Source organism: Rattus rattus, chromosome 1 (assembly GCF_011064425.1).
Source record: "Rattus rattus isolate New Zealand chromosome 1, Rrattus_CSIRO_v1, whole genome shotgun sequence".
Lineage (NCBI taxonomy): Eukaryota > Metazoa > Chordata > Mammalia > Rodentia > Muridae > Rattus > Rattus rattus.
In genome coordinates this window covers 269,198,745-269,225,051 of record NC_046154.1, presented here as the reverse complement: position 1 = coordinate 269,225,051, position 26,307 = coordinate 269,198,745, and the positions used below count along the sequence as shown (strand labels likewise).

General features: G+C 43.9%; 1 protein-coding gene across 1 annotated transcript in view; it reads right to left on the bottom strand.

Moving 5' to 3' along the window:
- The window catches only part of Arid2 (AT-rich interaction domain 2), a 120,040-nt gene that overhangs the window by 20,964 nt on the left and 72,769 nt on the right, over positions 1–26,307 (bottom strand). The window contains exons 7-16 of the mRNA XM_032885512.1: positions 25,132–25,198; positions 24,788–25,038; positions 24,333–24,429; positions 24,043–24,252; positions 22,931–23,098; positions 18,499–18,580; positions 16,662–16,796; positions 15,718–15,914; positions 12,553–15,386; positions 6,756–6,904 (exon numbers count right to left, since the gene is read on the bottom strand). Of these exons, the coding sequence (XP_032741403.1) occupies positions 6,756–6,904; positions 12,553–15,386; positions 15,718–15,914; positions 16,662–16,796; positions 18,499–18,580; positions 22,931–23,098; positions 24,043–24,252; positions 24,333–24,429; positions 24,788–25,038; positions 25,132–25,198 (4,190 nt within the window). The remainder of the gene's footprint in view (positions 1–6,755; positions 6,905–12,552; positions 15,387–15,717; positions 15,915–16,661; positions 16,797–18,498; positions 18,581–22,930; positions 23,099–24,042; positions 24,253–24,332; positions 24,430–24,787; positions 25,039–25,131; positions 25,199–26,307) is intronic.

Here is a 26,307-nt window from a genome sequence, read left to right as displayed (position 1 = left end):
TAAATCACCACTAGTTCCAGTAAAAAAAAAAAAAAAAAGGTCTTACTGTACTGGTACTGGTCTCTTGTTAATCACAGCTGATCTTCACAGCTGAGCAGACAGAATCTTCATACAAAAGGCATGATGCAGCCTTTACAGCCTCCTGAAACTTCCCAAGCCAGGCGTCCATCGTCTGCACTGCTCTCAACAGACTGGTCCTCCACGCTCCTACAGGGCAGCTCATTGAGCTCATAGCTTCTCTAGCCCAAAATTCCAAAGTTTTTCCACAATCCTTCCAAAGACAACAGGGTCAGGTCTGCCACAGCAATGCCCCCCCAACCCGGTCTATCCTGGACCAACTCGCTCGGGTTCCTACTCTTCATCGTAGCCAAAGCCGAGAAGCGATTGTGGGTTTCTATTGCTGGGATAAAACTACATGAATGACCAAGGCTATTTGGTGAGGAAAGGGTTTATTTCAGCTTATACTTCTAGATGACAGTCCATCGCTGCTCAGGGAAGGATAATCGAAAGCTTCCCTCTGAGCGTCCTTAGCTCTGGGCAGGGTGGAGGCCTCATGGCTTTCCCTGTGCACTTGGGCTTCCTAGCACGTTCAGTTCAGTTCAGATGCTGCAGTGGGGATTTTACACACACAGCTCCCGACAGGACACAGAGACACACGCTCACAACAGGACACAGCTCCCAGACAGGACACAGAGACACACACTCACAACAGCTCCCGACAGGACACAGAGACACACGCATACAACAGCTCCCGAAAGGACACAGAGACACACGCTCACAGCAGCTCCCGACAGGACACAGAGACACACGCACACACCAGCTCCCAGCAGCTCACAGAGACACACGCTCACAACAGCTCCCGACAGGACACAGAGACACACGCTCACAGCAGCTCCCGACAGGACACAGAGACACACGCTCACAGCAGCTCCCGACAGGACACAGAGACACACGCTCACAACAGCTCCCGACACACAGAGACACACGCTCACAGCAGCTCCCGACAGGACACAGAGACACACGCTCACAACAGCTCCCGACAGGACACAGAGACACACGCTCACAACAGCTCCCGACAGGACACAGACCGACAGGACACAGAGACACACGCTCACAACAGCTCCCGACAGGACACAGAGACACACGCTCACAGCAGCTCCCGACAGGACACAGAGACACACGCTCACAGCAGGACACAGAGACACACGCTCACAGCAGATCCCAACAGGACACAGAGACACACGCTCACAACAGGACACAGAGACACACGCTCACAGCAGATCCCAACAGGACACAGAGACACACGCTCACAGCAGATCACAGCAGATCAACAGGACACAGAGACACACGCTCACAGCAGATCCCAACAGGACACAGAGACACACGCTCACAGCAGCTCCCGACAGGACACAGAGACACACGCTCACAGCAGCTCCCGACAGGACACAGAGACACACGCTCACAACAGTACACAGAGACACACGCTCACAGCAGCTCCCGACAGTACACAGAGACACACGCTCACAGCAGCTCCCGACAGGACACAGAGACACTCGCTCACAGCAGACTTCCAGGTCTCCTGCCCCCTCTTCTGCAATATGCTCTGAGCCTCTTCATAACGGGAAAATGAGGAGGCATCTAAGTGAACCTGGGTGAACTCCTAGCATAGACACTCACTTGGCTTCCCAGAAAGATCCGGCTCTGTGCCTATCACACTGTCTTTGAAGAATCCTCCCAGGATAGAGAACCTTCTATCTGAACACTGCTCAGTACACATGGGCACCAGGCACATTCACAACCTCACTTTATCCTAGAGAGGGGCTTTCAGACATCGTCTTTCAGAATTGTAGTTAGCCAAGTGCCAGAGCTGGGACCTCAGACTAGGCACACATGTCTACCACACCACTGGTTGATTTTCTTCCCTAACATACTTTAATATGCAGAAATATATTACAAGGTATAAACTAAGGCATATTTTTATATTCAGTATTTCTGAAACTATAATTCTGTCATGCTGGTAAAAATCTTGAAAACAAACTAGGGTTAGGAGATTAGTAGTGGGCAGGAATAGAGCAAATCCTTTCATCCCGGCAGCTGGAAGGCAGAGGCAGAGGCAGAGGCAGAGGCAGAGCCGGAGCCGGAGCCGGAGCCGGAGCCGGAGCCGGAGCTGGAGCCGGAGCCGGAGCCAGCCAACTAAGTGATAGCCAGGACTTCACACAGAGAAACAAAGCAAGCAAGCAATGAGAAAGTAATGGTTGATAACTTTTTCTATGCATCATCGTCCAAGGAGTAAATACGTTTCAGTAAATTACAGGCCAGATCCCCAACCTATGGAATGATATTTCATGAAAGAATGATCTTTCACCCTTATACACACGCAGCAGACGTGCAGCTCGGTCTTCCTGCAGGTCCCTCAGTGACTGGAGCAGGAGCCGTCCCTGACTGTTGCCTGCCTCCGGATCCCATTCCCCTAACTGGCCCACCTTGTTGGCCTCAGTGGAAGAGGATGTGCCTAGCACTGCCCTGACTTGATTTGTCAGGGTAGGGTGATACTCGGGGTGGGGAAAGGGCATAGGAGCCATCCGTCTGGGTGTGGTGGGCACTGACAGGGAGAGGCTGATATTCAGATGTAAAGTGAATAAATAAATTAATGAAAAAAATTAATGAAAGAAAAAAGAGAACCAAATCAACCAACCAGCTAGCCAATGTACCCCGGCACCTGTGGCAGTAGATAAGGGTTTTCTTAGAAACCCTAGTGAAGGGTGGGGGAGCATGTACCTCTCAAGCTAATGCTGCCCACGGTAGCACCATAAGCAATCAGTCTTGCCCTTAGGAAAAACTCATGAGACTGGTTCTAATGATCAGTAAGCTATAAGCATAATGTCCAGTGACTCTCCCTTTTACAGACTCAGAACCAGCACCACTTGGTAAGTGTTATCATAGTGAGATTATCACAGTGAGATTATCATAGTGAGATTATCACAGTGAGATTACTATAGTGAGATTATCATAGTGAGATTTCTATAGTGAGATTATCACAGTGAGATTACTATAGTGAGATTATCATAGTGAGATTTCTATAGTGAGATTATCATAGTGAGATTACTATAGTGAGATTATCACAGTGAGATTACTATAGTGAGATTAACACAGTGAGATTATCACAGTGAGATTACTATAGTGAGATTATCACAGTGAGATTACTATAGTGAGATTAACACAGTGAGATTATCACAGTGAGATTACTATAGTGAGATTATCACAGTGAGATTATCACAGTGAGATTACTATAGTGAGTGGTGCTAAGCAAGTGTAGCTCAGAACTGCTGAGTTCAAACTAAGCTAGGGGTCTCCTGTAGCCCAGTCAGGAAGTGTGACCGAGTGTAACAACAGCTGGTTAAAAATAAGCATTCGAAGACTGAATGACACACTTGAATATTTTGAACTAAGTGAAAATACAATTTCAAAATTTGAGAAATACAGCAAAAGTAAAATTTAGAAAGACCAAATGAACTTACTGATGTAAAGTCAGTACGGTAAGCATCTATTCCAAGAAACTAGAAAAACCAAATAGAAGGGGAAAAAAAATCACAGCAGAAAGAAATGAAATGGAACAAAGGAAGTCCCAGGAAAGAACGCCAAGTTCAAGGGCTTGTTCCGCATTTTCAGTTTATGCCTATTGAACGATCAACAGAATACAGAAACTTAAACCAAACAAAGTAACAAAAAAGAAGATATAAACCACTAATATGACACTATAAAGAAGGGCCAGCAAGATGGTTCCGTGGGTGAGTAAGTGCTGTTGCCGCCAAGCCTGAGGTCCTGAGTTCAATGCCCCAAACCCATGTGACAGAGAGAACTGGCTCTTGCAAGTTGCCTTCTTGTCTCTGTACTTGCTTTCTAGCATATGTGTAACACACACACACACACACACACACACACACACACACACACGTAATAAATTAAGGAGTGTAACAGAGGGTATTCTATTTCCATGTTCACAGACTGACAAATAGTTATCATTGAAAGACAACCACCATAATTCACTGGAGGAGAAATACCTGACCTGAATAGGCCTCAAAATTACTAAAGAATCTGAGTTGATAATCAGCAAAGCAGAAACAATCAGGACAAGATAAGCAGTTTCACTAGGAGATTCTACCTTTCTATCTAACATTTAAGAAAAAAACACCTCTATGAGCATTGGTGCCATGGGTGTCACAGTTATAGCCGACCCCTTTCTGCTTGAATTTAAGTCCTGTTCCAAGATGAGACCTACACCGGTGTCATTGTTGGCTAAGAGCCTGTGGTTGGGCAGGTCTCAGGCTCTAGGGCAGAGACTATTAATATTGGACATAGTATTTAACTGATTTCTCAATGTCTTCTTGGTACACCCACAGACTAGGGAGTGTCTAAACCCTCATCATTGAAGCTTGTACTTGGAATAGGTGGGGATTAAAATGGAGACTCACAGACTGGCCAAAGAGCAGAGACCGCCTGAAAAAAATGACAAACGTTAAGAAGAATTTTTGAATATGTCTCAATCAGAATAAACGCCATATATTTAAACTACGTAACATGGACCATATTAACTAGATGGGAAGTGGTTCATATACAGGCTCATTAAATCCTCCAGAATCTTCTGTCATTGTGGTTGACACACTCTAAGAACTTCATCAAAAGGAGTTACTTTTAAACTTCTTTTATCCCCCAACCCCCCCCCCAAATTAAAGACTGAGACCAAGGCCTAACATACTTTGTTAAATCCCCAATCTTACTCTTAAATTCTTAAAAAGTCAACAGTTAGGGGTTGGGGATTTAGCTCAGTGGTAGAGCGCTTGCCTAGCAAGCGAAAGGCCCTGGGTTCGGTCCCCAGCTCCGGAAAAAAAAAAAAAAAAAAAAAAAAAAAAAAAAGTCAACAGTTTTAATAGACTACGTACTCTGTCAATAGACACTGACAACAAATCAATACAGACACTAGAAAACAAAATGTCAAATTAACTTACAATGCAAACTAAAGTAATAACAATAACTGTGTGTGTGTGTGTGTGTGTGTGTGAGAGAGAGAGAGAGAGAGAGAGAGAGAGAGAGAAGCAAGAAAGAAGGAAGAAAGGAAGAGAGGGAGGGGGTGGATCTGGTCTTAGAGCCCAGAGGCAGAGGCCTTGTTTAGCATGTACCAGGCCCTTAGTCCAATCTCTCTCTCGGTCAAAAGAAACAAAGAAAGATGGTCACTTTCAATAAATAAAATAAATAACCACTCTAAAAAGTTTCTCTGGGATTTTACGTTATGATCAAGTACACACACGAGTGCTACAGACTCACAGGAGTACAAACAGTACTCACCCTTACTAACAAGGATGAATCTGTATTTTATTCATTTTTTTCTCGTTGAAAAGAACAAGAACAAAAACAGAAACCAAAGCCACTGGTCAAGACGCATGTACCACGCTGAGATTAAGTCTGATAAGCACTGGCTTTGCACGCTATTAAGAATCCCCAGGGTATGAAGAAGGCTCCCGATCATACCAAACCCTGGATATGAAATTAGCACATACAATTATCTCTAATAAAATAAAAAGAACTAATATAATTATTTTGATATGAAAATGGAATCTCTTTTCTCTGAGAAATGAAAACTACTTTCCTATTAAAACCAGAGCCCAAGGCTTGGCGTTCTCCGGTGAGTGAAGGCCAAGGGCTCTGGCGCAGCTCGGCTGAAGGAGGAGACATCTACGTTTGCCCAGCGTCACAGCAGCAGCTCAGCACCGGCTCAGCAAACGCAAAGCCCTGTGCTTCACACACAGCTCACGAGAGGAACCACGTGAGTTAGTGCTGGGGAAGCCGCTTGCTGCACTCAGTGCTTGCTGCACCAACGCAAGGAGGTGGACCTGACACACAGAAGAGCCAGGAGGGGGCTGGCGCCACTCAGAGGACAGGCGGGTCTCGACAAGCTCTCTGGCCAGTTAGCCTAACCGATACGGCAAGTTCCCAGTTCACACCCATGCGTCACGCATACACCACACATGCACACACCACACATGCACGTGCGCGCACACAGTAAGCTCAGTTCTGTTCACTATTTATATTACTTACTAAATGATTGAATGGCATGACTTCAAGAACAGTTTTCAAAATTAAAGACAAAAATCCACTTTCTAAATATTACTTCTAAGTAGTATTAGTGATAAAATAATTGCTTTTCCAGAAATGTTACAGCCGTCACTATCTTAACCTTAAAAAGTACACAATCAAATTTAGTTTTCTTTTCTTTGAGATACACCTCCCACTGTAGCACAGGCTGGTCTCAAACCCTTGGCAACTCTCCTGCCTCAGCCCTGAGTGCTGAGAGGAATGACTACACACTTCACTCTATAACGCCCCCTTCCTTTAAGAGCCAGGGTTTCATTATGCAGCCGTGGTGGGCCTGGAACTTGCTATGTAGACCAGGTGGCATCAAATGCAGAGATGGCCTGTTTCTGTTTCCTGAGTGCTGGGACTAAGTTGTACCAGGCTCTTAATTGAATAAAATGTCTTACTAGCGGTAAGCAGTAGAGTCCTTCTGACCCCTGATACAGACCTTTTCGCTGAAGCATGCCTCTTGTTCCATTAAGTATAACTCTTAACGTAAGACTTTTCATTAAAACTTACTGGTTTCAGAAAATGAAATGTTATAAACTATATACAACAGAAATTTAAATGTGAAAGCACTCTAAAACAAAGTACATTTTTGTATAACAAATAAAACAGCCATTTACTTTTTACAAGACTGCCACAGACACATGAAGTTCTGCCCAGGTTTTCTCACTGGATCTGCATGCTGACTGGACGCACTGACTGGAGAAGGCTGAGAACTGCTAGGCTGGCCCTGCACCTGAACAGCTGGTGAAGGTGGCATAGGAGTGTTCTGTGGAAAAGCACAAATAGAGGTTGTGACATGACACGGGAAAACAGCATTCTATACGCTATAAGGTCATTAACGACAGGCAGGCACACATCTCCAACATACAACTTTTACAGTTTGTAATTTTAAGTCAATGATTACATTTAAAAAGACGATTTTTATAAAAAAAAAAGTTAATAAGTGTGTCCCCTTTAAAACATGTAATCACAGAAGCACTATTTTTCATTGCGCTATCTCTTGACATCTGTGTGGACTTGGCTCCAGCCTCCCCATGGATCTCAAGTTCTGTGTGCATTTATTTATAGAAATGGCAAATTACTCATGTAAGTGCACATGTCTTCCTGTGTACGGTCATTTCTAGATTACATGTAATAACACAAACAATGCAAATGCATGTAAACACAAGTAGCTGCTGCCCAACTCATGTTCAGTAAAGAACAAGCTTTTCTCTGCTATTTTTAATTCAAGTTATAAATAAAGGGACACGGAACTGGCAGGCATGGACAACGGACTATATTATTCTTATTCAAATGAAGAATTTCAGTAAGAAGCAACTCAATTATAGTTTGAAGTGAAAACAAAGCCACGTGATTTACTTGCCCCTTCAAGAACACATCAGCTACAGATTACTGCTTTGATTAACTCTTTTCAGTCACACTTCATCTGTGACACAAATGACCGCAACCTCAGGCCAGAGTTAGTAATGATGACCACCACCATGCAAGGAGAACACAGAGACAGTCAACGACTGGGAGTAAAGTCCTCTTCGAGGATGCTCCGTTTATAGTTGCAGCTGTGATGGTAGCAGCGGCATAAAGTACACATACAGACTTGTAAACAGAACCTTTGTCATGGTCTATACCATATGCTTTACTTTAAAAACACTAATAACAGGGTATCCTGAACATTTTTAGGTCATACATTTTCTTGAAATACCTGTAAAGAAAACATGTTAAATTTCTTACAGAAGCCAAGAATTGTTTAAACTTTGGTAAGATGATGCATTTGTTTACTTCTTGGTGACATCAGCAAAGTACTAAAAGTGCTGGGTCCCTAAGGTTAAAACCAAAATTCTTTTTCTAAGTCAACCCAAAAACACAGGAGGCTATATAATGGCACAAACGAAAATTAAAAAACAGAAAGAAGTCCTGAGCTGACTTCACACTGGAAGCCAGGGGTGGGAGTGTGGTACCCTGGAGGCTGGGGCTCTAACCCAGTTCTTTCCCAGGCTAGCAAGTTCTCTGCCATTAGGACTCATGCCTTTAAGCCCAGCACTTGGGAGTGGATGCAGCTGAGCAGAAAGTCAAGGTAATCTTCAACTCTGAGTTGAGGCCAGTATGGACTACAGGAAAACTTGCCCTTAAAGATAAGAAAGAGAAAAAAAAAAAAAAAAAAAAAAAGGAAACAAGCAGAAATGCTGTGTTCTAAGCTCAGGGGAGCCTACTCTGGAATGCAGCTAAGACGCTCTGAAACATGAGCGTGAGCCCTATCGGGGACCTGGCGACTTTCCATTCAACACCTCAGGACAGGGCACAGCTCTTCAGTTGCTTTTTGAACAAGAGTTTGCCAATTGTGTGCGTGTGTGAGTGCAAGGTAGAGGACAACTTTGGGGAGTCAGCTCCCTTTCTCCACCATGGGTTTCAGAAATGGTTTTATGGCCACCTTGCCAGTCCTCGCCTTCAATGAGCCCCTTTCCAACAGGCTGTGTGACCTGGGCAGCCCCTTTACTTTCCATGCTCCTTGGTTTCCTCCTTTTGTCAATACAGGAAATACAGTCTGACTGACTGATCAGATGAGACATATACAAAGCACCTGCGCCTGGAGTCTCATTCCATTATGAATGTTACTATTACCATTATAATAGAGAAGTCCCAAAGAAAAACATAGGTTTTGAGTTCCGAGGTGAGATGAACCTGTACATGTCTCTCCACGGGTTAATAACACAGTCAGATCACGTCCTTAAAACAGGAGCTCTGAATAGGAAGTTGTGAATTCAATAATTGAGAAAGTAAGAGAACCTCGCCCAGTATAACTCCCAAGAGTGAGAATTACAATTACTAAAATTTACTTAAAGGGAGCACCCCATGAGGTTAACGAGTTTTCTTGGTTTGGACACTGAATTTAAATTGCGAGTTTCACTGACTGTCCAGTGTGTGTACAAAGGCTTGTTTGACTGTCACAAATGTCAAGACTTTTATCTTTTTGATGATTCTGAAAAGTCTTACTGGGTCACTAAGAACTGAGGAACAACGCATCATGTGACACTTTAATCCCAAGTGTTAACAAGGATGGAAAGGACGTCTGAAGTTAGTCTAAGCTGTGAATTAAGAATGAATAAAAACATATTAATCAAATGCAATGTGGTCATTTTAGGATCCTAATTCAAATAAATAGGCAAAACACACTCTCTCTCTAAAAGAACACTGGGGAGCCTGGACTGTAAACGGGCTTGAGGGAGCATGCAGAGATCACTGTACTCTGTCCAGTCTGATTTTCTATTACAGTTCCACGTATCCATTTAAAAGAAATAACACTGAAATGTAGTGAATGAAATGTTTGTTTTGAAGGGAGGGACAAGTAGATGGGAACAGAGGAATCCAAAGTAGCAAAACATGACTAATATCTGAAGGTGGCTGGCTCTGTCTTTGCAGAAATATACATATATATTTTTAAATACTAAGAAAATTAATGTTCTAAGAATTAGGTCTCAGGGGGTGGAGAGATGGACTTCCAGAAGATTGGGGTTCAATCTCTAGCACCCACAAGGAAGCTCACAACCATTGTAACTCCAGTTCTAGGAGATCTAGTGCCCTCTTATGGCTTCCCAGGGCAGCAGACAGGATCACGGTACATAGACACGCATTCTCCCGCACTCATAACATAGATAATAGTAATATTAATACCAAAAGAACTTTTGCACAAGAATGTAAAACTATTTTCCTCTCATTTCCAGTAAACGAGAGACTAGGCACAGCCAGTCCTCAGACACAGAGACAAGAAGTAGATATTTTGCGTGGTCAGCTCTGGAGGACTAGTGTCATCATTCATTACTGAGACAACTAAGGACTTTTTTCAAATTATCCTTTAAAATCAATGTGGAAAAAGCTTAGCTTGAACAACAAAGTAGCAAAATTAATACAACACAAGGAATGTAAAAAACATTGTGATTTGCTTCATAATATAAAATTAACAAAAATGTTCATGAATTTAGCAGTTTTATTTCTAGAAACAATACCCTTCACTTTACTGACCTATAATTTTGCTTTCTTTATTGTCTGCTCAAAGAGCAATTATAGTTAACAATTGTAGATACCATTGATAATACTTTGATATGACATTCTTAAATCCCTCCCTAGTATTAAAAACCTTTGAGGAAGACTGACACTGAAACATAAATTGAGCCTGGTAGATTTATAAACCCCATCTCTCAGGAACTTGGGCATCAGGGTTTGGAGTTTGAGGCCAGCTGAAGTTATACAGTAGAATATCGTCTCAGAAATCAAAACAAAACAAAACCAAACCAGAAATGGACCAACAGGTAAAGAAGTAAAAAAAACAAAAACAGTGCTCTCTACCACATTAAAAATGTGTCCTGTGAGAACAAGTGAGAGACACAAAACATGGGAAAGGCACAAAAGAAGTAAACTACTGTTGTAGAAAACAACGTGACAAGTTACTGAAAGCTGGGCACGGTAGCACACGCTTCCCAGCAGGAAGGAGGGCGATTACCTACAGGTTTAAAGCCAGCTGGTCTACAGTGAGCTCTGGGCCAGTCAGGGCTACATAGTGAGACCCTGTCTCAAAAAATAAAACAAAACAAACAAAATACAAGCTATCAGATCATAGGATTAAGAGATATAGAACAACATACAACATGTTTTACATGATGCTGAAAAAAAACCAAACCAATATTTATTTTTAAGTTTCTAATCTTTAGGTCATTTTTACTTATAAATATGTTAATGTGGGCTTTTTGTTTTGCTTCTACCAGACTTCAATTCATGGAAATGCAGAGGGTAGGCCATCTGGAAATAATACTCTATAAGGTGCATTTGGAACTTGCAAATATTACAGATTTTAGAAGAGCAGCTATAAATAAAGAACTTTCCCTTGAAGCAGGTACACATTTAAAAACTATTTCCATTAAATATCATGTAAAAATAGTCAAAGAAAAAAATTAAAAAATGGTATTAAAAGCACTCTATCTTGGACCCTGTGGAGTATTAAAAACACTATCTTGTACCCTGAAGACTACCATTCAACCAGTGAACAAAGTGGCGTTAAACCAAGGTCCTAAATGCAGCCAGAACTGCAATCGGAGATAAAGGACCTGGGCAGGAGGGAGGGCTTCCCTAGAAGCAAGCGGACTCTTAACACCTTAGTCCAACAACTCCAGAGTGACTTCAGCCCTGGCTTTTGTTGGTAAGTCTGTCCCAGGCATCTATAGCCCCTGAAGTGCTTGCTCCTCTCTGTGAGCTCAAGCAGAACTGAGCCATTACAACTGCTTGTCTGTGGCAGGTGCCCTGTTAACCACCATGCAAAGTTGTCCTTGCAGGATTGTTTTTGGTTTTCCCATTTTCACAGACCTCCTGCTTATGTCACCTGCCTCCTGGTAACCAGCATCCAGTGTGGAGACATAGGATGCAGTTTGGAGCTGGGGGCCACTGAGAATTGAAGCAGGGCTTTATACAGGAAAGGCAAGCCATTCAACAACTCTGTTATACTCTCAGCTCAGAATATAGTTTGTTTTTTTAAATGAGCTGTGTTCTCAAAGAAAATTAGTGTCAGGTTAGTACATAATTTTTCAGATTGGCAACAAAATCTATGATTTTAAAGGTCCGAGGCACCTGTGTATAACTTTTGTATTTGTGCCCTAAAAATCTACACGATAGTTCAAATAAGTACAATGTAATATAAAAGTCAGTTATAAATTGAGAGCTGGCTTCCTTCAGAGTGAACCAGGCTTCAGTCTTGGCACCACCTCATGGGCGATGGCCCTAGATGTGTTATTTACTTAGTCAGCATGAGTCCTCCCCTCCAGCACAGGCTAACAAACAGTCTCATGCTAACAGGATGGATTGGTGAGACTCACTGGGAAAAGGCGTGCGTTAGTCTACAGTCCTAACGCCAGCTGCCGTCACTGCTCTCTGGGCTAGCGACTGCACTATCCTATGGGTGCCACCCAAATGGAAGACAAGATGAGGAGAAATGAAATAACTCTGTAATAGTAGAGTTCTTCTTGAATGGAGTTTGGTTCACTATCATTTTATTTAGATTTCTAACAGACTCCGAGAGGAAAATCGATCAGACATACATAATCCGATGAATTGCTAAGTTCACATGCAGGAAACATTTAAAAATTCACTGAATGTCTACTTTGTGTCCGTCACTATAACATTTAAGTGAAACCGTGGAAGTGTGGAGATCAACAGTCACTGGGCATTACCGCCCGGAACAACATCCACCACGGGAGGTCAAACTGCACACAAAACTCAAAGAGCCCTTACCTTGAAGCTGGAGCTGAGAAATGTCTCATACACAAGGAGCAGGGAAGTCTTGAGCACACATGCCCGACAGACACCACGACTGCTCACATTGAGACATAAGCGATTGGCTTAGCCTCCACGGCTGGAGGCGCCGCGGCGACTTACCTGTGGGAGCGCGCTCTGCGAGTAGGCTGGCGGCGGTGGCTTCTGCTGAGCTGCGCTTCCTATTGCTACTTTAGCTACAGTGCTCGGGTCGGCGCCTGCTGGGACAGCCACCATGGTGGCACTGCAGCCAGCATTGTTGGGGTCGCTGATTGTGACAATTCTGACCCCTACTTTATTTGGAATTCCTGGGGCTGCTTCCCTATCGCCATCCTCTGCTGGCCTCTTCACAGTTTTGCACTCGGCTGTGCCGTTTGTAGACCGAGCGTCAGATGACAGAGCGGAGGCGGGCCCTCTAGATCCTGAGTGGGGAGCTGCTATGACCGGGTGCCCCTGTATGACAGGGGCTGTAGGACGCGGTGAGACAACCACACTTGGGCGCTGATGAGGCACATCTGAAGTCAAACCTGAAGCTAGAGGTCCGTTAGGCAAGTCAGTACCACTGAACGGCTGTGTCGCCACACTCGAAGCTTCTTGCACACTGCTGGTGGCCGGTGACCCACCCAGAGTTAACGCGGGTCCATTGGGAACTCTTTCTAGCTGGTCGCCTTTGGCAGTCTCTTGCTGGGTGGCACCCAAAGTCCCCTGTGGCTCCACTGGAGATACCTCACCGTTTCCTACATGATTACAAGTTTTGTGATTTGGAATGTTTTTGCTTAAATGAGAACCATCTCCTTTATCAAAATCACAGATTCCATTAACGAGGGTTTTTTTCAGATCACTTTTGACATCCTGCATGTCCACGGGTTCTGAGTTCTGTTTTCCAGCTGCTCCATTCTCACCTAATTCCAACGATGGCCCATTGCTGAGTGGTGAGCACGGGTTGGGCTCACTCTGAAGTTTCCCTGAGTGTGAAGGAGGTAGACTTGAGTCACTGTACTTTCTCCCGTTTAACAGGCTCCCCACCTGGGTCTCACTCTCACTCGTGTCCCCATTGCTGGTGTTTGTGGTTCCTCGTCGGCAGGAAGGATTCTCCATGACCTCGATTTTCCGCTCATGAACATGTAGACCTGTTGCTTCCTTTGCTTCCTCCTCCTTTTGGCAAATGATCTTATCGCCTTTGAATGGGGGGGCAGCGGCGGTACACGCTGATTGTCCGGCTGGAAGCGTCTGCACCTGAAGTCCAGCTCCGGCCTGCGCCCCACTCATGCTAATACCGGCTGGAGCGATGAGCTGAGCTGCGTTTCCCTGACTCACAGTCGCAGTTGCAAAACTGGTATTTGGCACAACTGTTATAGTTACCTGGTTGCCGGAAGTCCCTTGGAAAATGGTTGCTGGGCTGTTTGAGATCAGTGGACCCGGCAGTATTTGTAAGTTGGAAATGGGCACGGTTTGCACTCCCCCTGTGGGTGGCATTGCACTTTGGACCAACTGAACATTTGGCTGTCCAACCAGCAGCTGCTGAGCAGGGGTCTGCCCCTGCGCGCCAAAGCCAGCTGCTTGGCTATTGGCCACCTGATAGACCACCTGGGGGCTGGGGGCTCTGGCATTATTAGGGGGAGGAATCTGTGGGGCTGGGAGGATAAGCTTACCCCCTGGGGTGGAAGGGCCCCGCTTTGGGAGCAGCAGCTGTTTTATCAGACTAGACTCGCTGGAAGCGGGCTGACCAACTCCTGCACCCGCCTGCTGCGGCTGCACTTGCACCTGGACTTGCGGCGGCTGCACCTGGACCTGGACCTGCTGTGCTGGCGCCGCTGGTGAATGCTGCTGCTGCTGCTGCCTCTTCACAGACAGCATCTGACTGACAGTAGGAGGTGGTCCCTGTGACTGAAGGGTGGAAGAAGATGACATGGCCGCAGGGACTTGGTTACTAGTAGCTGGGACAGGTGATGGTGAAGAAGATGGAGTTATGTTTGGTTGTCCGGTCAGCTGAACTGTCTGACCAGTTGGGAGAGCGGCCGGGTTAGCAAGAACAATTTGGTGAATGGCTGGTGCGTAAGTCTGGCCTTGCTGAGCTGGCTGGCTTACGATCACTACGCTTTGCTGGGCTGGCTGCTGTGGTTGTTGAATAGGCTGCTGTACCACTGTCGATGAAACTTGCTGAGAAGGAAGCGGCTTGGGTGCAATGTTCTGGAATCCCACCCTGGAGGGTTGTGGACTTGGAACACCAGCTATGGTAACTACCTGTCCCGTAGCTACCTGGAAATTCTGTACTGAAGTTGCTGAGACGATACTGGATGCAGAAGTCGTTACGTACTGTGGAGGTGCTATGATGACAGTGTCCTGTGGCTGGCTACCAGCTGCTGTCTGTTGAGATGAAGTGTGCATAGGCTGTGGTGATGTGGTGATTAACTGCTGACCCTGTGAAACTGTAGACGTACATGCTGGTATGTTCTGTACTCGTCCAAATATATGACTCTGTGGTACAGTCTGCTGGATTACTGTGACAGGAGTTCCTGACGGGATCTGTCCTGGCACCACTGTGTGTAGTGGAGATGGCTGTGGCATCACAGAGGGGTGGTGAAGCAATGTCTGAGAATTTACAACTGTAACAGGCTGTGGCCCTGCACTGTGATTCTGAGCTAAAGAGCTCTGTGCAGGTCCTCCAACAGCGATACTCACAGGAACTGCTGTCTGGGGCACAGAGTTCTGGATTACTGTTGCCTTAACGACTTCACAGGGAATTGGAGCTTTATTCTGAATGACAGTCACTGGAGAATTTTGTTGCTGGTGGGTATGAACTGAAGGATTTGGTGGAATTCTAGAAACAGTCTGTGCCACAGTATGAACGCCTTGTACTGGAAAAGACATTTGTGTTGCAGTCAAATTTGAAGATTGATTGGTGACAGGAGTCCTCTGAAAATGATTTCCCACAGCTTGTGATCCGTGAGGGATTCCTGAATATACAAAAAAGGAGAGTTCCAAGTGAAACGAATGCAAGACCCTGGATGTCTTACTTACTACAAGGGGAGAGTGTGGGGAGATTCAGGTCACGAAAGAAGACACACACTAGTCTGAAGACAGCCATGAGAAACCCTGCAGAGAGCAGAGCCAGGTTATTACCTCACAACAGAAGACACACTAGCAGTATTTAAGACATTTAAAACCTTAGGTATGTGACCTGCTCCTAGCTTTCAGGAGGATCCCAAGTTTGAAGCCAACATGGGTAGTACAGCCAAGACTTGCCTCTGAGTAAAATAAATAAATATTAAAATTTAAAACTGATACCTGCAGGTGAAGGAGTTGGAGACACGTCAGCAACAGCATCGACGCGAACAACAGGAGTCGAAACCGGCTGCTGCTGGTAGTACATCTGAATGGGCAGCGGCAGAGCCCTCCGTCTCACGCCTATGACGTGGATATGTGCCTGCCCGCTGCTACTGGAGTCTTCCACTCTCTTCACTGTGTGATTTGGAAAAACTGTTCTGTAAAACAACACACACTCACTTATGAAGACCAGCACAAGAACACCAGCCCCTGCAGTAATGCCCCTGCAGTAATGCTCAGAACACTGCTCTTGCTGCTTAGGCGCAGAACACTATGCTTCCCAGTGTCACCATCTGTAGAAGTGAACACCAAGTACAAGACTAACTCTCCAACTTAAAAACATCATCTGGGCTGGAGAGATGCCTCAGAGGTTAAGAGCACCGAGTGCTCTTCCAGAGGTCCTGAGTTCAATTCCCAGCAACCACATGGTGGCTCACAACCATCTGTAATGGGATCTGATGCCCTTTCCTGATGTCTGAAGACAGCTACAGTGTACGCATATACATTAAATAAACAAACAAAAAAAAACCAATTATTACTAATATTTAGTTTTAAGAATTCTGTACATAACCAGTTTAAAAGCATTTATGAATTTAGCAGAATATCAAAAAGTCTTATCTTTGGCCAGACACTTATTTTGTATTGGTATTTAAGACTTGTAAAGAACAACTCCAACATGCGAAAGAAGATAGGAGGAAAAGGAGAATTTGATATCTTACTTTCATTTCTTTGATAACCCTCATCATGCGTCTACACAGTGGCTTGTAGAGCGCCTCTGACCTAAGCCTGCAGTGCACTAATACCAACACATGGGAATGGTCAAGTAGGAGAGATGGGAAGCCAGCAGCCTTGTGCTCTTTTCTCCAACCAACATGACTTACATTTAGAAGAGCTATGCACATTACCTAAGACACTTGTAAAACCCAGTCGATGTGAGGATGCCACCACGAGCTAATTTACTACAAGTTGAGAGATACTCGGAATACATTTCTGCCCGAGAGACTGAACAATCTGGATTTACTTCAAAATGAGCATTTAGCCTAAAAAAAGAGAGAGAAGTAAAGACATTACATACCATAGAAAACCCTATGTTTAGCTATATTAAAAGATAATGTCTTATACTAATAATTACTTCAACTACTCAAGTTTCAATACCTCACATGTCAATACTAAAAAATACAGAGTAAGTTTTAGGCAGATTTAATGAAATAGAACAATTATTTACCAGACTTAACTATAAACAAAGGCTACAGTCAGGTCTCAGCAGAGGAAGCTGGTCTGTTAGCAACACGGATTCTTTCTCTGAGAAGCAGTGTTACCAGGGGCTATGTGCTGGTGCCTGCTGTGCCCGTCTTGCAATAACTCCTACTCATGGGCAACATAATGGCACCAAGGCCAAGAAAATGGTGGAAAATGGAATCCCATCCCCCCTCCACTCCTCATCAAATTCTCTCAGCCAAGAATTCCCGAATCTTTTCATTATGCCATCAAGCATGCCACGCAGCAGCACGCTCATCTCAAAACACCTCCGTTTGCTACTTAACAACAAACAACACATACTTCTTCCTAAAGGAACTTAGCCTTATAAAGTCTGTCCAGAACTCAGATGGCTACCATGCCTGTTTCTTTACACATTTAATCATAGTAACAATGATAAAACAATCTCCTTTTCTCCTTGTCAAAAGTGGCTGGAATGTTCTGGAGTGTGAGCATGTGTGAGCACACGCACACACACTCACATTTTCATGTGCTGGCAGTTTGTGCTCTTTCAACCTTCACAATCCTCTATAGTCTCAGAGTTCAAGAGTGAAAAACAAAATGTATCATTTAAGTGCAACGTGGAAGGCTAGCAAAGCCAACGGCATTAGAAGAGGAGACGCGGGGCTCATGTGTACACACGGAAGGCGAAGGAAGCCTATCAGGACCCTTAAAACCAGAGTCTCCTCTGAGGAGAGCATGGGAGTCCGGGATGCTCTCACAGAAACACTGCATGGAAACAACAAACCCCAGAGCAGAGTGACAGGACTCGAGCTGGGGATGGACAGTGAGAAGGCTGGCGACTTTCAGGTGGCCTCCTAAGCAGCGCTGCACTCGTCCCCAGCACAGAAGCTGCCCAGCTCTGCATGACGGCTTGCAGAGTGAGTGGCAGAGGGTGGACGACAGTCTCCTAAGGGAACAGTACGGCTGTCCAGGTGCTCTCCCTCAGGTAGACATGCTGGCTAGTCTTCACTTGATTAAATTCCCTCCGAATAAAACGTTTTGCTTTAAGGCAGGTGTGCTACTGTCTGCCTGGAACCCCTGCACTTGAGAGGCTCTGTTCCAGGCCAGCCTGGGCTACGTAGCAAGGACCTACCTCAAACACAAGCCAAAAACCTAACAAAGAAAAAATCCTGCTTTAAACAGAAAAGACAATATTTAACAAAAATCCTGGTCTTACTTTCTCAACACTAGTTCAATCCAGTCTTAACAAAATAATTTAACAGACTTTGCAAGCTGACAAATACTATTTTCTATAAAGCAAAAGATAATTTTTAATACAAATGTTATTCCAGAGGCATTAAATGGCATAATTTAATGACATTTCAGTTAGGCTGTTTTAATTGAGAAAACTGATGAATTCTTTTCTTCTAAATCATGACTAATTGACACAACTCAGATCTCCTCTTACTAAAGCCTCAGGGAGACTGCTCAATCTGGTTCTTTTCTGTGGCTTTAAAGCCTTAATAGAAAGAAGACACTTACCACTGACAAGCGAACTTCTCACTGTCTATTTCCACGATGCCTGGAGGGGGAGCGGCGTGCTGTGCTACAACTGCTCTGGAAGCTGAGGAAGACGACAGTTAGCTACGACACTTGGGAAACAGCAAGGCACGCTACGTTCATAGGCACCGAACCACTTCTTATTTATGAAGAAAGCCCTCTACAGAGGTATGGGAGCACACGAGAATGCACTAACGAGAGAAAGGAAGCAAAGTGACCACGCCTACGAGGTGCTATTGTTTTAGGGTCTTCCCAGTTTGCTTAGCCTCATAATAATTCAACAATAAAATGGATAATTTAGCTACTAACAATATAAACTATTTGTTCCATCTTTAGAAATTGATTGACTACTTTATATCTTTATTATTTTCCCCAATTCTTTAGTGAGTAAGTACAGGCAAAAAAAGCAAGCCACGAAGTGGTCAAAGCAGGAGCAGATCTGGGCGAGCAGCAGATCTCCGTGAGACCCCCTAGATGTCGGTCCTGGTGGCGCAGGCCGGTAGGACGTGCTGAAGAGACCCCCTAGATGCTGGCGTGCTTGCCTAACTTAGGTGCTATGCCCTATATTTAACTGCAGCACTGCAACCAAGAAGTAAACAAGTGGACAGACAAACAGGCTAGGGTCAGCTCAGTTACACAATGCATTGAAAGTAATAAATTCATTTTTTAAGTTTAAAAGATGAACAGTAATTCTACAAAAGTTCTATATAAGACGGAACAAAAAGCAGGACGATTACCAATCAGAGGCTAGCCTCAGCCTTATGAAAAGAACCTGTCTCAAAACTACACAAAAAATTTTGCTTTATATAAATAATAAAAGTTAGCTTCACAAGGCTGGCACCATTGAGGCCTGTGCTCCAGCCCCAACACCAAAGCAATGTCCTCTCTCCCAGGTTTATTAGCTTGGTTTTAGGACAGACATTCTCATGTCTTAAAGGAAGTAAATCTGTACTGGTAAGGTTTTGACAAGAATGAGATCAAACACACGTCACAAAGCACTTGTGAGCATCAGAAGCAGGGCACGAGAGGACAATAATGCTCAATACTGAATATGTCTTCCGTTTTCTTAGCCCATGGTTAGAGCGACAGCATCAGCATCTCTCAGGAGCTTGTTCTAAATGTCCACCCACCTGAGGACAAATTCAGATGGAACTCAGAAATCTGTGCTGTAAGTATGGCATAGATGACTGTCTCATTCCTACGTCCCTGAGCCACTGTGCTAAAGTGGCAAGCATATTTATCATGGTACCTTGTAAATACCTTTTCAGAAGTAAAGCCTATCTTAAAATGAAGCAACAGTATTTTATGATTCTTTGATTTTAACTAAAAGAAAGAGAAGAAAAAGATAGCAGAGAGCTCTGGTTGCCGAATGAGCAATAAAAATGAGCTTACTGCCCATAGCGGCTTACTGCCCATAGCAGTTTACTGCCCACTAGTGGCTTACTGCCCATAGCGGCTTACTGCCCATTAGTGGCCTACTGCCCCATAGCGGCTTACTGCCCATTAGTGGCCTACTGCCCGTAGCAGCCCAGTGCCAGCACAGGTGGGCCTGGCTAATCTCCATCACAGACAAAACCAAGTCTTTGAATGGGAGAAGGACAGTGGTGATTATAAGGGTTGAAGGACTGGAGGGAGAGAAACTGGGAGGAGGAAATAACTACAATACACTGTAGATGTGGAGAAAACTGTCATCAGTTTAAAAAAAAAAAAAGATAAGACAGGATTAATGCTGGTTCCAGTCTAGCAATAAACAGCATGTGCTTACACACATACCATATTAATGGCTCCTGGACATTGAAAATACTTCCAAGCACTTTGTTTTGTACTTAATAATTATTTAGAAGAACCTATATTTATTCCTGTCTGGTGTACTACTTTTTACTAAAACTTGTAAAGATAAACCAAACTTTTAAACAGAGCGCCATAAAGAAGCAAGCTGACTTTCAGTGTTTATTTTATGGCTGACAAATGTGGATTAAGTTTTGTAAGGCTGCTGGGGTGGGTATAAGCAATGGCAGGCCTTACACAGTCTCTATCTTTCTGGCAGATAAGACAGATTTGGGGCTGTGCATGCTCTGGGGGTGTGCATGCTCTGGGTGGGCTTTAACTCTAGCCCACAGCCTTAGTCCACACCCATTTAAATTATGATGAAATTCACATGCTGACCTAAAACAAGATAAAAGCATTCAGAATAACAAAGGAAAGAGCAAAAGGTTTAGAGATGATCATTCCATAAGAGAGCAGTATTAAACTACGAGAGGAAAAAATTCCCATCTACAAAGAATAACTAATTGAATGCTTTCTAGCTCAAAGTAAGTCTTTTTGGGTGTCTAGAACCCTACATCTACTTTTGTTAATGAAACACTACCTAAGTGAAAATCCTAGGGATTAATACTCAATTGTATTCATTAGACAAATGAAAACTAAAGCCTAGATCAGAGGTTAGGGTCATCTGCTGAGGTCAAAGGAAACTCTAAGATCATTCATAAGGGCATCCACAAGGCAAAACTACCACCTGGCATTAAAGGGTCTCCTGGGTAGACCCACTCTGGGTGGACTTAGCCACTCTGCTACTCTGTTAGACGCACCTCTCCATACGCTCACTGAAGCTTCAGTCTCTCCCGTGAGGATAAAAAGACTTTCTTCGCTCATGTAAGTGGCAATATTACCTGTTTATTTTGATAAACTGTTGTACATTGACTAAAGCTTTCTCAATTAAACGTATAGGGGCCTGTTTATTTAGAGATGAGGCCTCACTAAGCAGCCCAGGCTGGCCATGATTCAAGAGCTTCCTGCCTCTGCCTCCCTAGTGCTGAGCTGACAGGGGAGTCAGTACCCCACACACCAGCTCACTTGCTGTTTGATAATTACACCCAAGGGTAGGCAACGGGCTCTATTACTGCCTTTTACAGTACATCTGTTCCGCTCTGGCATAGAGGTTCAGCACACACAGAGTATGCAGAACACAGCGAACAGTGGGATATGTAACATGTATTACGTACTTCGCATGGGCAGAATATAAGTTTGAATAGTCTGCGTTTGATGGCGATAACTGAACGTGAGGAGCACCAGGCCCACAGCACTAAGACCATCATGAGATTTGGGGTGATGACATCGAGAACAATGAGGTGCTTTTTCCTCTCTTGGAAACAAAATCTCACTATGTAGCTTGGCTGTTCTGAAACTCACTTGGTAAACGAGCCAGACTGTCCTTGAACTCACAGAGATCTGCTTGCCACCACACCTGGCCCTGTGAGGATTTTTCATTTGTTTGTTTGTTTGTTTGGGGGTTATGAGGGAAGGTGAGAAAGACCTGCGTTTATTAGTATGGAAAAGGAGAAAACAAGAACAAGAAATGGAAGGTGCTAAGAATGGAAAGGCTGCTACCCAGAGCAGGTTAAGAAGGCAGCAGTCTTGGACAAAGAGCGGGCATGCTGAGGAACTAAGAGAACAACAGGAGAGGCACCCTGCTCACCTCCACACTAACTGTACAGACCATCTCCAGTCAGACAGCAACAGATGGCACGGAAAGTAGAAGATGGATTTGCTGGGACAAATGGGGAGAGAAAATTGATCCCCACCCCCCAAAAAAGCTAAATGTGCTGAAATAAAAGATGGTGACTAAAAGGAGCCAGAGTCTACAGAGAAGGCTAATTATTAGTCTGCCTTATAATTAAATATTTTCAAACCAAACAGAGCTGAGCCATGGAATGCCAAGAGTAAGACCCACATGCATGCATGTCTGCGTCTGTTGTTATGTACACATATAGATAAGATTACACGTGTGTCTATTGCTGAGCTCTGTCTGACCCCATGGCCTCAGATCTGACATCTAAGAATGGGAGAGGAGGACTAGAGAGATGGGTCAGCACGTGCTGTTCTTCTGGAGGACTCAGGTTCAATTCCCAGCAACCACATGGTGGCTTAAACCATCTGTAACTCCAGTAAAAGGACCTTCTTTTGGTTTTTGCAACCACACGGTACATAAACAAATATGCATGCAAAACACTCATACACATAAAATACTCGGTTCCCAGAATACTAGGGGTACCAAGTACACATGCCCTGATCATTCAAGTGAACGGGAAGCCAATGCCGTTAACCTGCTCAGGTATGTACAGGTCTCACACTATACAACACAATAAGCACTGGCTACTTGCACATCCCTCAGAGTTTTTGATTGTACTGAACTTGATTCCTCTGTTTCATCTAATCCTCCCTCTCCCTCTGTGCTCACTTTGATCTTGCTGTATCTACAATGTAGCCTAGGTACGGAACCAGAAGCATAAAATCTTCCTTAGCAACTCTTCTGTGAACACGACTTCCTGTACTGCACACTGGAGCTTGCCCTGCGTATTAAGTCTTACACACCCATAGCATACAGGACCAGACAGGACCACGTGAAAGCACTAACCTGGGCCAGGTGCCCCGTGGGTCTGGGTTTGGACCTGCTCTATAGCCTGTGGCCTCATTTCAGATAAAACTTGGTGACTGGAGCTTGGATGTTCGACAAGCTTCACTGCAGCCAGTGCATCAGGGCCAAACATCTGAATGTCCATGGAGACCAGACACACGAGCATGTCTGAAAGTAAAGAAGAGGCGTTAGTGTCACAGCACTTACACTATTACAGAGCAATGCCAGGCTGTGAATCATGGTACATGACGACTGTCTCTGAGGTAGAGACTAGGTGTCTCTATTTTTAAATGTTTCCAAAGCGATTCTGGTATTTGTTCTGATTTGGGGATCGTTGATAAGAGAAGTGACCTTTTAATTTCTCAGTAACAAAATTTCACGCTAAATTTTTATTACCTTTGATTGTAGTGTTTCTACATAAGTAAGGCCTCACTTTAGCTTCTGAACAAAACACTAGCATGACAGGCTTCAGTGATGTACCTAAACTAGCAAGGTTACAGGGGTGACTTTTAAGGCTGTGCCTTGGTAAGAATGTGGACAGGCAGAAGGGAGCATCTCAGACAGCGTCAGTCACTGAAGACTTGACTGACCGCTTGAGAAGGAAGTTCTGAAAGAGTCAGGCAGTGCTGCCGCCTTAGATCTGAAATACACCACGGCATATGGAGAGGAAAGGGAGTGTTGACAGCTACAAATCCATGTGAGTCACACAAAACACGATTCTTATCCCTAAGGATAATACGAGTTGTACGTCTGAAGGATTAATGCCGCTTTAACACTGCACAGGAAAACCAAGGCTCTCACATAGTACAGAACTCACTTTCCTCAGTAAAGCAAACACCTGGGTGGGAAGTGCAGCTCAGTTGTGCAGGGTGCTTGGCTGTCGAGCGCACACAAAGCCCTGGGTTTGATCCCAGCACTGAAGCAAACAGGTGGTGGCTCTCAGCTGTGACCCCAGCACTCAGGAGACGGTGGGGACGGGGGAGATCAGCTTTGGATATATAGTGAATTTGAAGCTGGACTTGGCTACATAAGACCCTGACACAAAATAAAAGAAATTATAATTGAAAAAACAAAAAACCAAAACACTGTAGGAAGTGCTGGTTCTGTCTTACCTATGCTCTTTTCTACTTTTGCGATCTTTGTGCAGGCAATGTCCCCCATTTCGGTGAGCATGTAGAGCACCTCTAGAGTTGAGGTTACGAGCAGCACATCAGGCAGAGTGAGGTGACAAATTATCTCTCTATATGAATCTTGATCCACATATTCACAAATCAAAACACCATTATCCTCTGCTTTGCAAAGATTTCCCAAAATTTCCATGCCTGCAAAAACACAGACATTTTTGTGCTTGAAATAAATAATAGTTTGTTCACATGTGATAACTAAGTATTTGAGTCCTTACCCCTCATCTTTAAAAACCTATCCCTTGACATCAGGCATTTCGTAACAGTATGAAACATCAGATGAGTGGTTTTGAAATCAACAGGGTCCAGTAAAAGCTGCAAGGAGAGAAGGAAGAACAGAGTCAGTGCCCTGTGCACTGCCTAAGCTCTGCACCTCAGATTTCACAAACACCAGCGAGACAGTGCTGTGCTAGTGGACAGTTACCGCTAAGCCTGGACCACTTCAAATTGTTTCCATAAAAATATGCTTCTGCCCCACCTTTCCCCACACACACACACACACACACACACACACACACACACACACACACACACACACACACACAAAAATATCATTTAGAATTTGGCAAATGCAAGCAGATACAAAATGTAATATTTTGAAATTGTAGTTGCCAATTGTAAAGTAAGTGTGGATGAAAAGAAAAGCCACGCTAAGGATCTGCCACATGCTTACCTCAGCTGCAATATTTCCTAACGTGTCAAGGCCTAATTGCCTTAATGAAATAAAATGACTATGTGCAGAGAGTAATAGGAAACGAAGACAGGTGCGATTAGCTGCCAAGAGCTTAACATTGCTCTCCTCAAAGGAAAGGTTTCGCAAAATCACTGCAATCTGAAGAACTCGCTGTCCTTCGATGTCATTAATGCCCAGCTTTCGAGGTGGATGAAATAAAGATTCCCAAATCCATTCTCCTGGTGTATCTTCTACAACAGAAAATACAAATTTCCCTTGATTCGCTATTTCATGTATTACTGTTACTTTAAGAGTGTGCACTAAAGCGACTTGTGCTGACTTACCATGAGCCTTGTTTCTGTCAGAAATGAGATCTCGCACTTCATTGTCATCCACAATGTCTTTCCAAAACTGTAATGAGAAATAACTTAAATGCTGTTGAATTGAAACAAATTCAACATACAGTTGAATAATAATAATAATCATACAGTCTGTAAAAGTATAATATTTCTATGCTGCTTTTCTCAGCTCCTCTGAAGAGTGTTACAATCTATGGATTTAAGGCTTTCACATAATCACCCACTTTCCATATAGCTTAACATAAAACTTTTGTAGACCAAAGGTTCTTAGTCTGGGTTCAAAGGACCTTGTAAGGTATTGTGGGAATTTGTATGGGGAGAAAAATGCCATCTTTCTATTCATTAAATTAAGTGGAATCAAGAATCTCCTCAGCAGTCTCGTTACCTGTAGGTAGGTGTTCTAATACCAAACCGCAGTGCGATCCGAAGCATCTGAGATTTGCTACGCACAGGGAATCATACATGTTCTCAGACTGTTTTACAACTAGGGAGACTATGGTTTATGCAGATCATGTATGTAAACTATGGGAGGCACTGATCACACCTATGAATGAATTCGATATAACCACGGTGTCTCTCTATGCACAAGTGCAGATGGTGGGGCAAATGTTTAAATTGCTTTCCAGTATCTCCCACTGTCTTTGAACCGTAAGCAGAAAGATAGGAGTCAAAACCTACAACTGTCGAAGTGTTTTTAAGGCTAAGAACTAACGCTTTACCCTGCTATATCTGATAAAACTCCAGTCTGCCAATGCCTGTGACTGGAGCATCAGTATTACAGTAGGAATGTGGAGCTATTGGTATAAACAAAGGTTTCTAGCTGCCCTAGGCCGCTGAGCATCTATTGCACATGCAAAGTCTTATGGTATTTGGCAAAAATTGAAAAGAACTAAGTTTTTAAACAAACACAATGTCCAATAGCCAATGAGGAAAAGGTCACAAGTACAGTGAATAATAAAATACCAGATGTGGACGTCAAACTGATCATGGAGAGGAGGGCCAAAGAGATAAAAACTTGGACATTTTGGCAAAGAAATGGAAAACATAGTCATCTCAAGTATGGATACGATTAATAACAGGAGTTCAGATATATGAAGCAAAAGCTGAAGTAAATGATATAAACATTTATATCATAGTTGGCAATTTCGTTACTTCATTTTT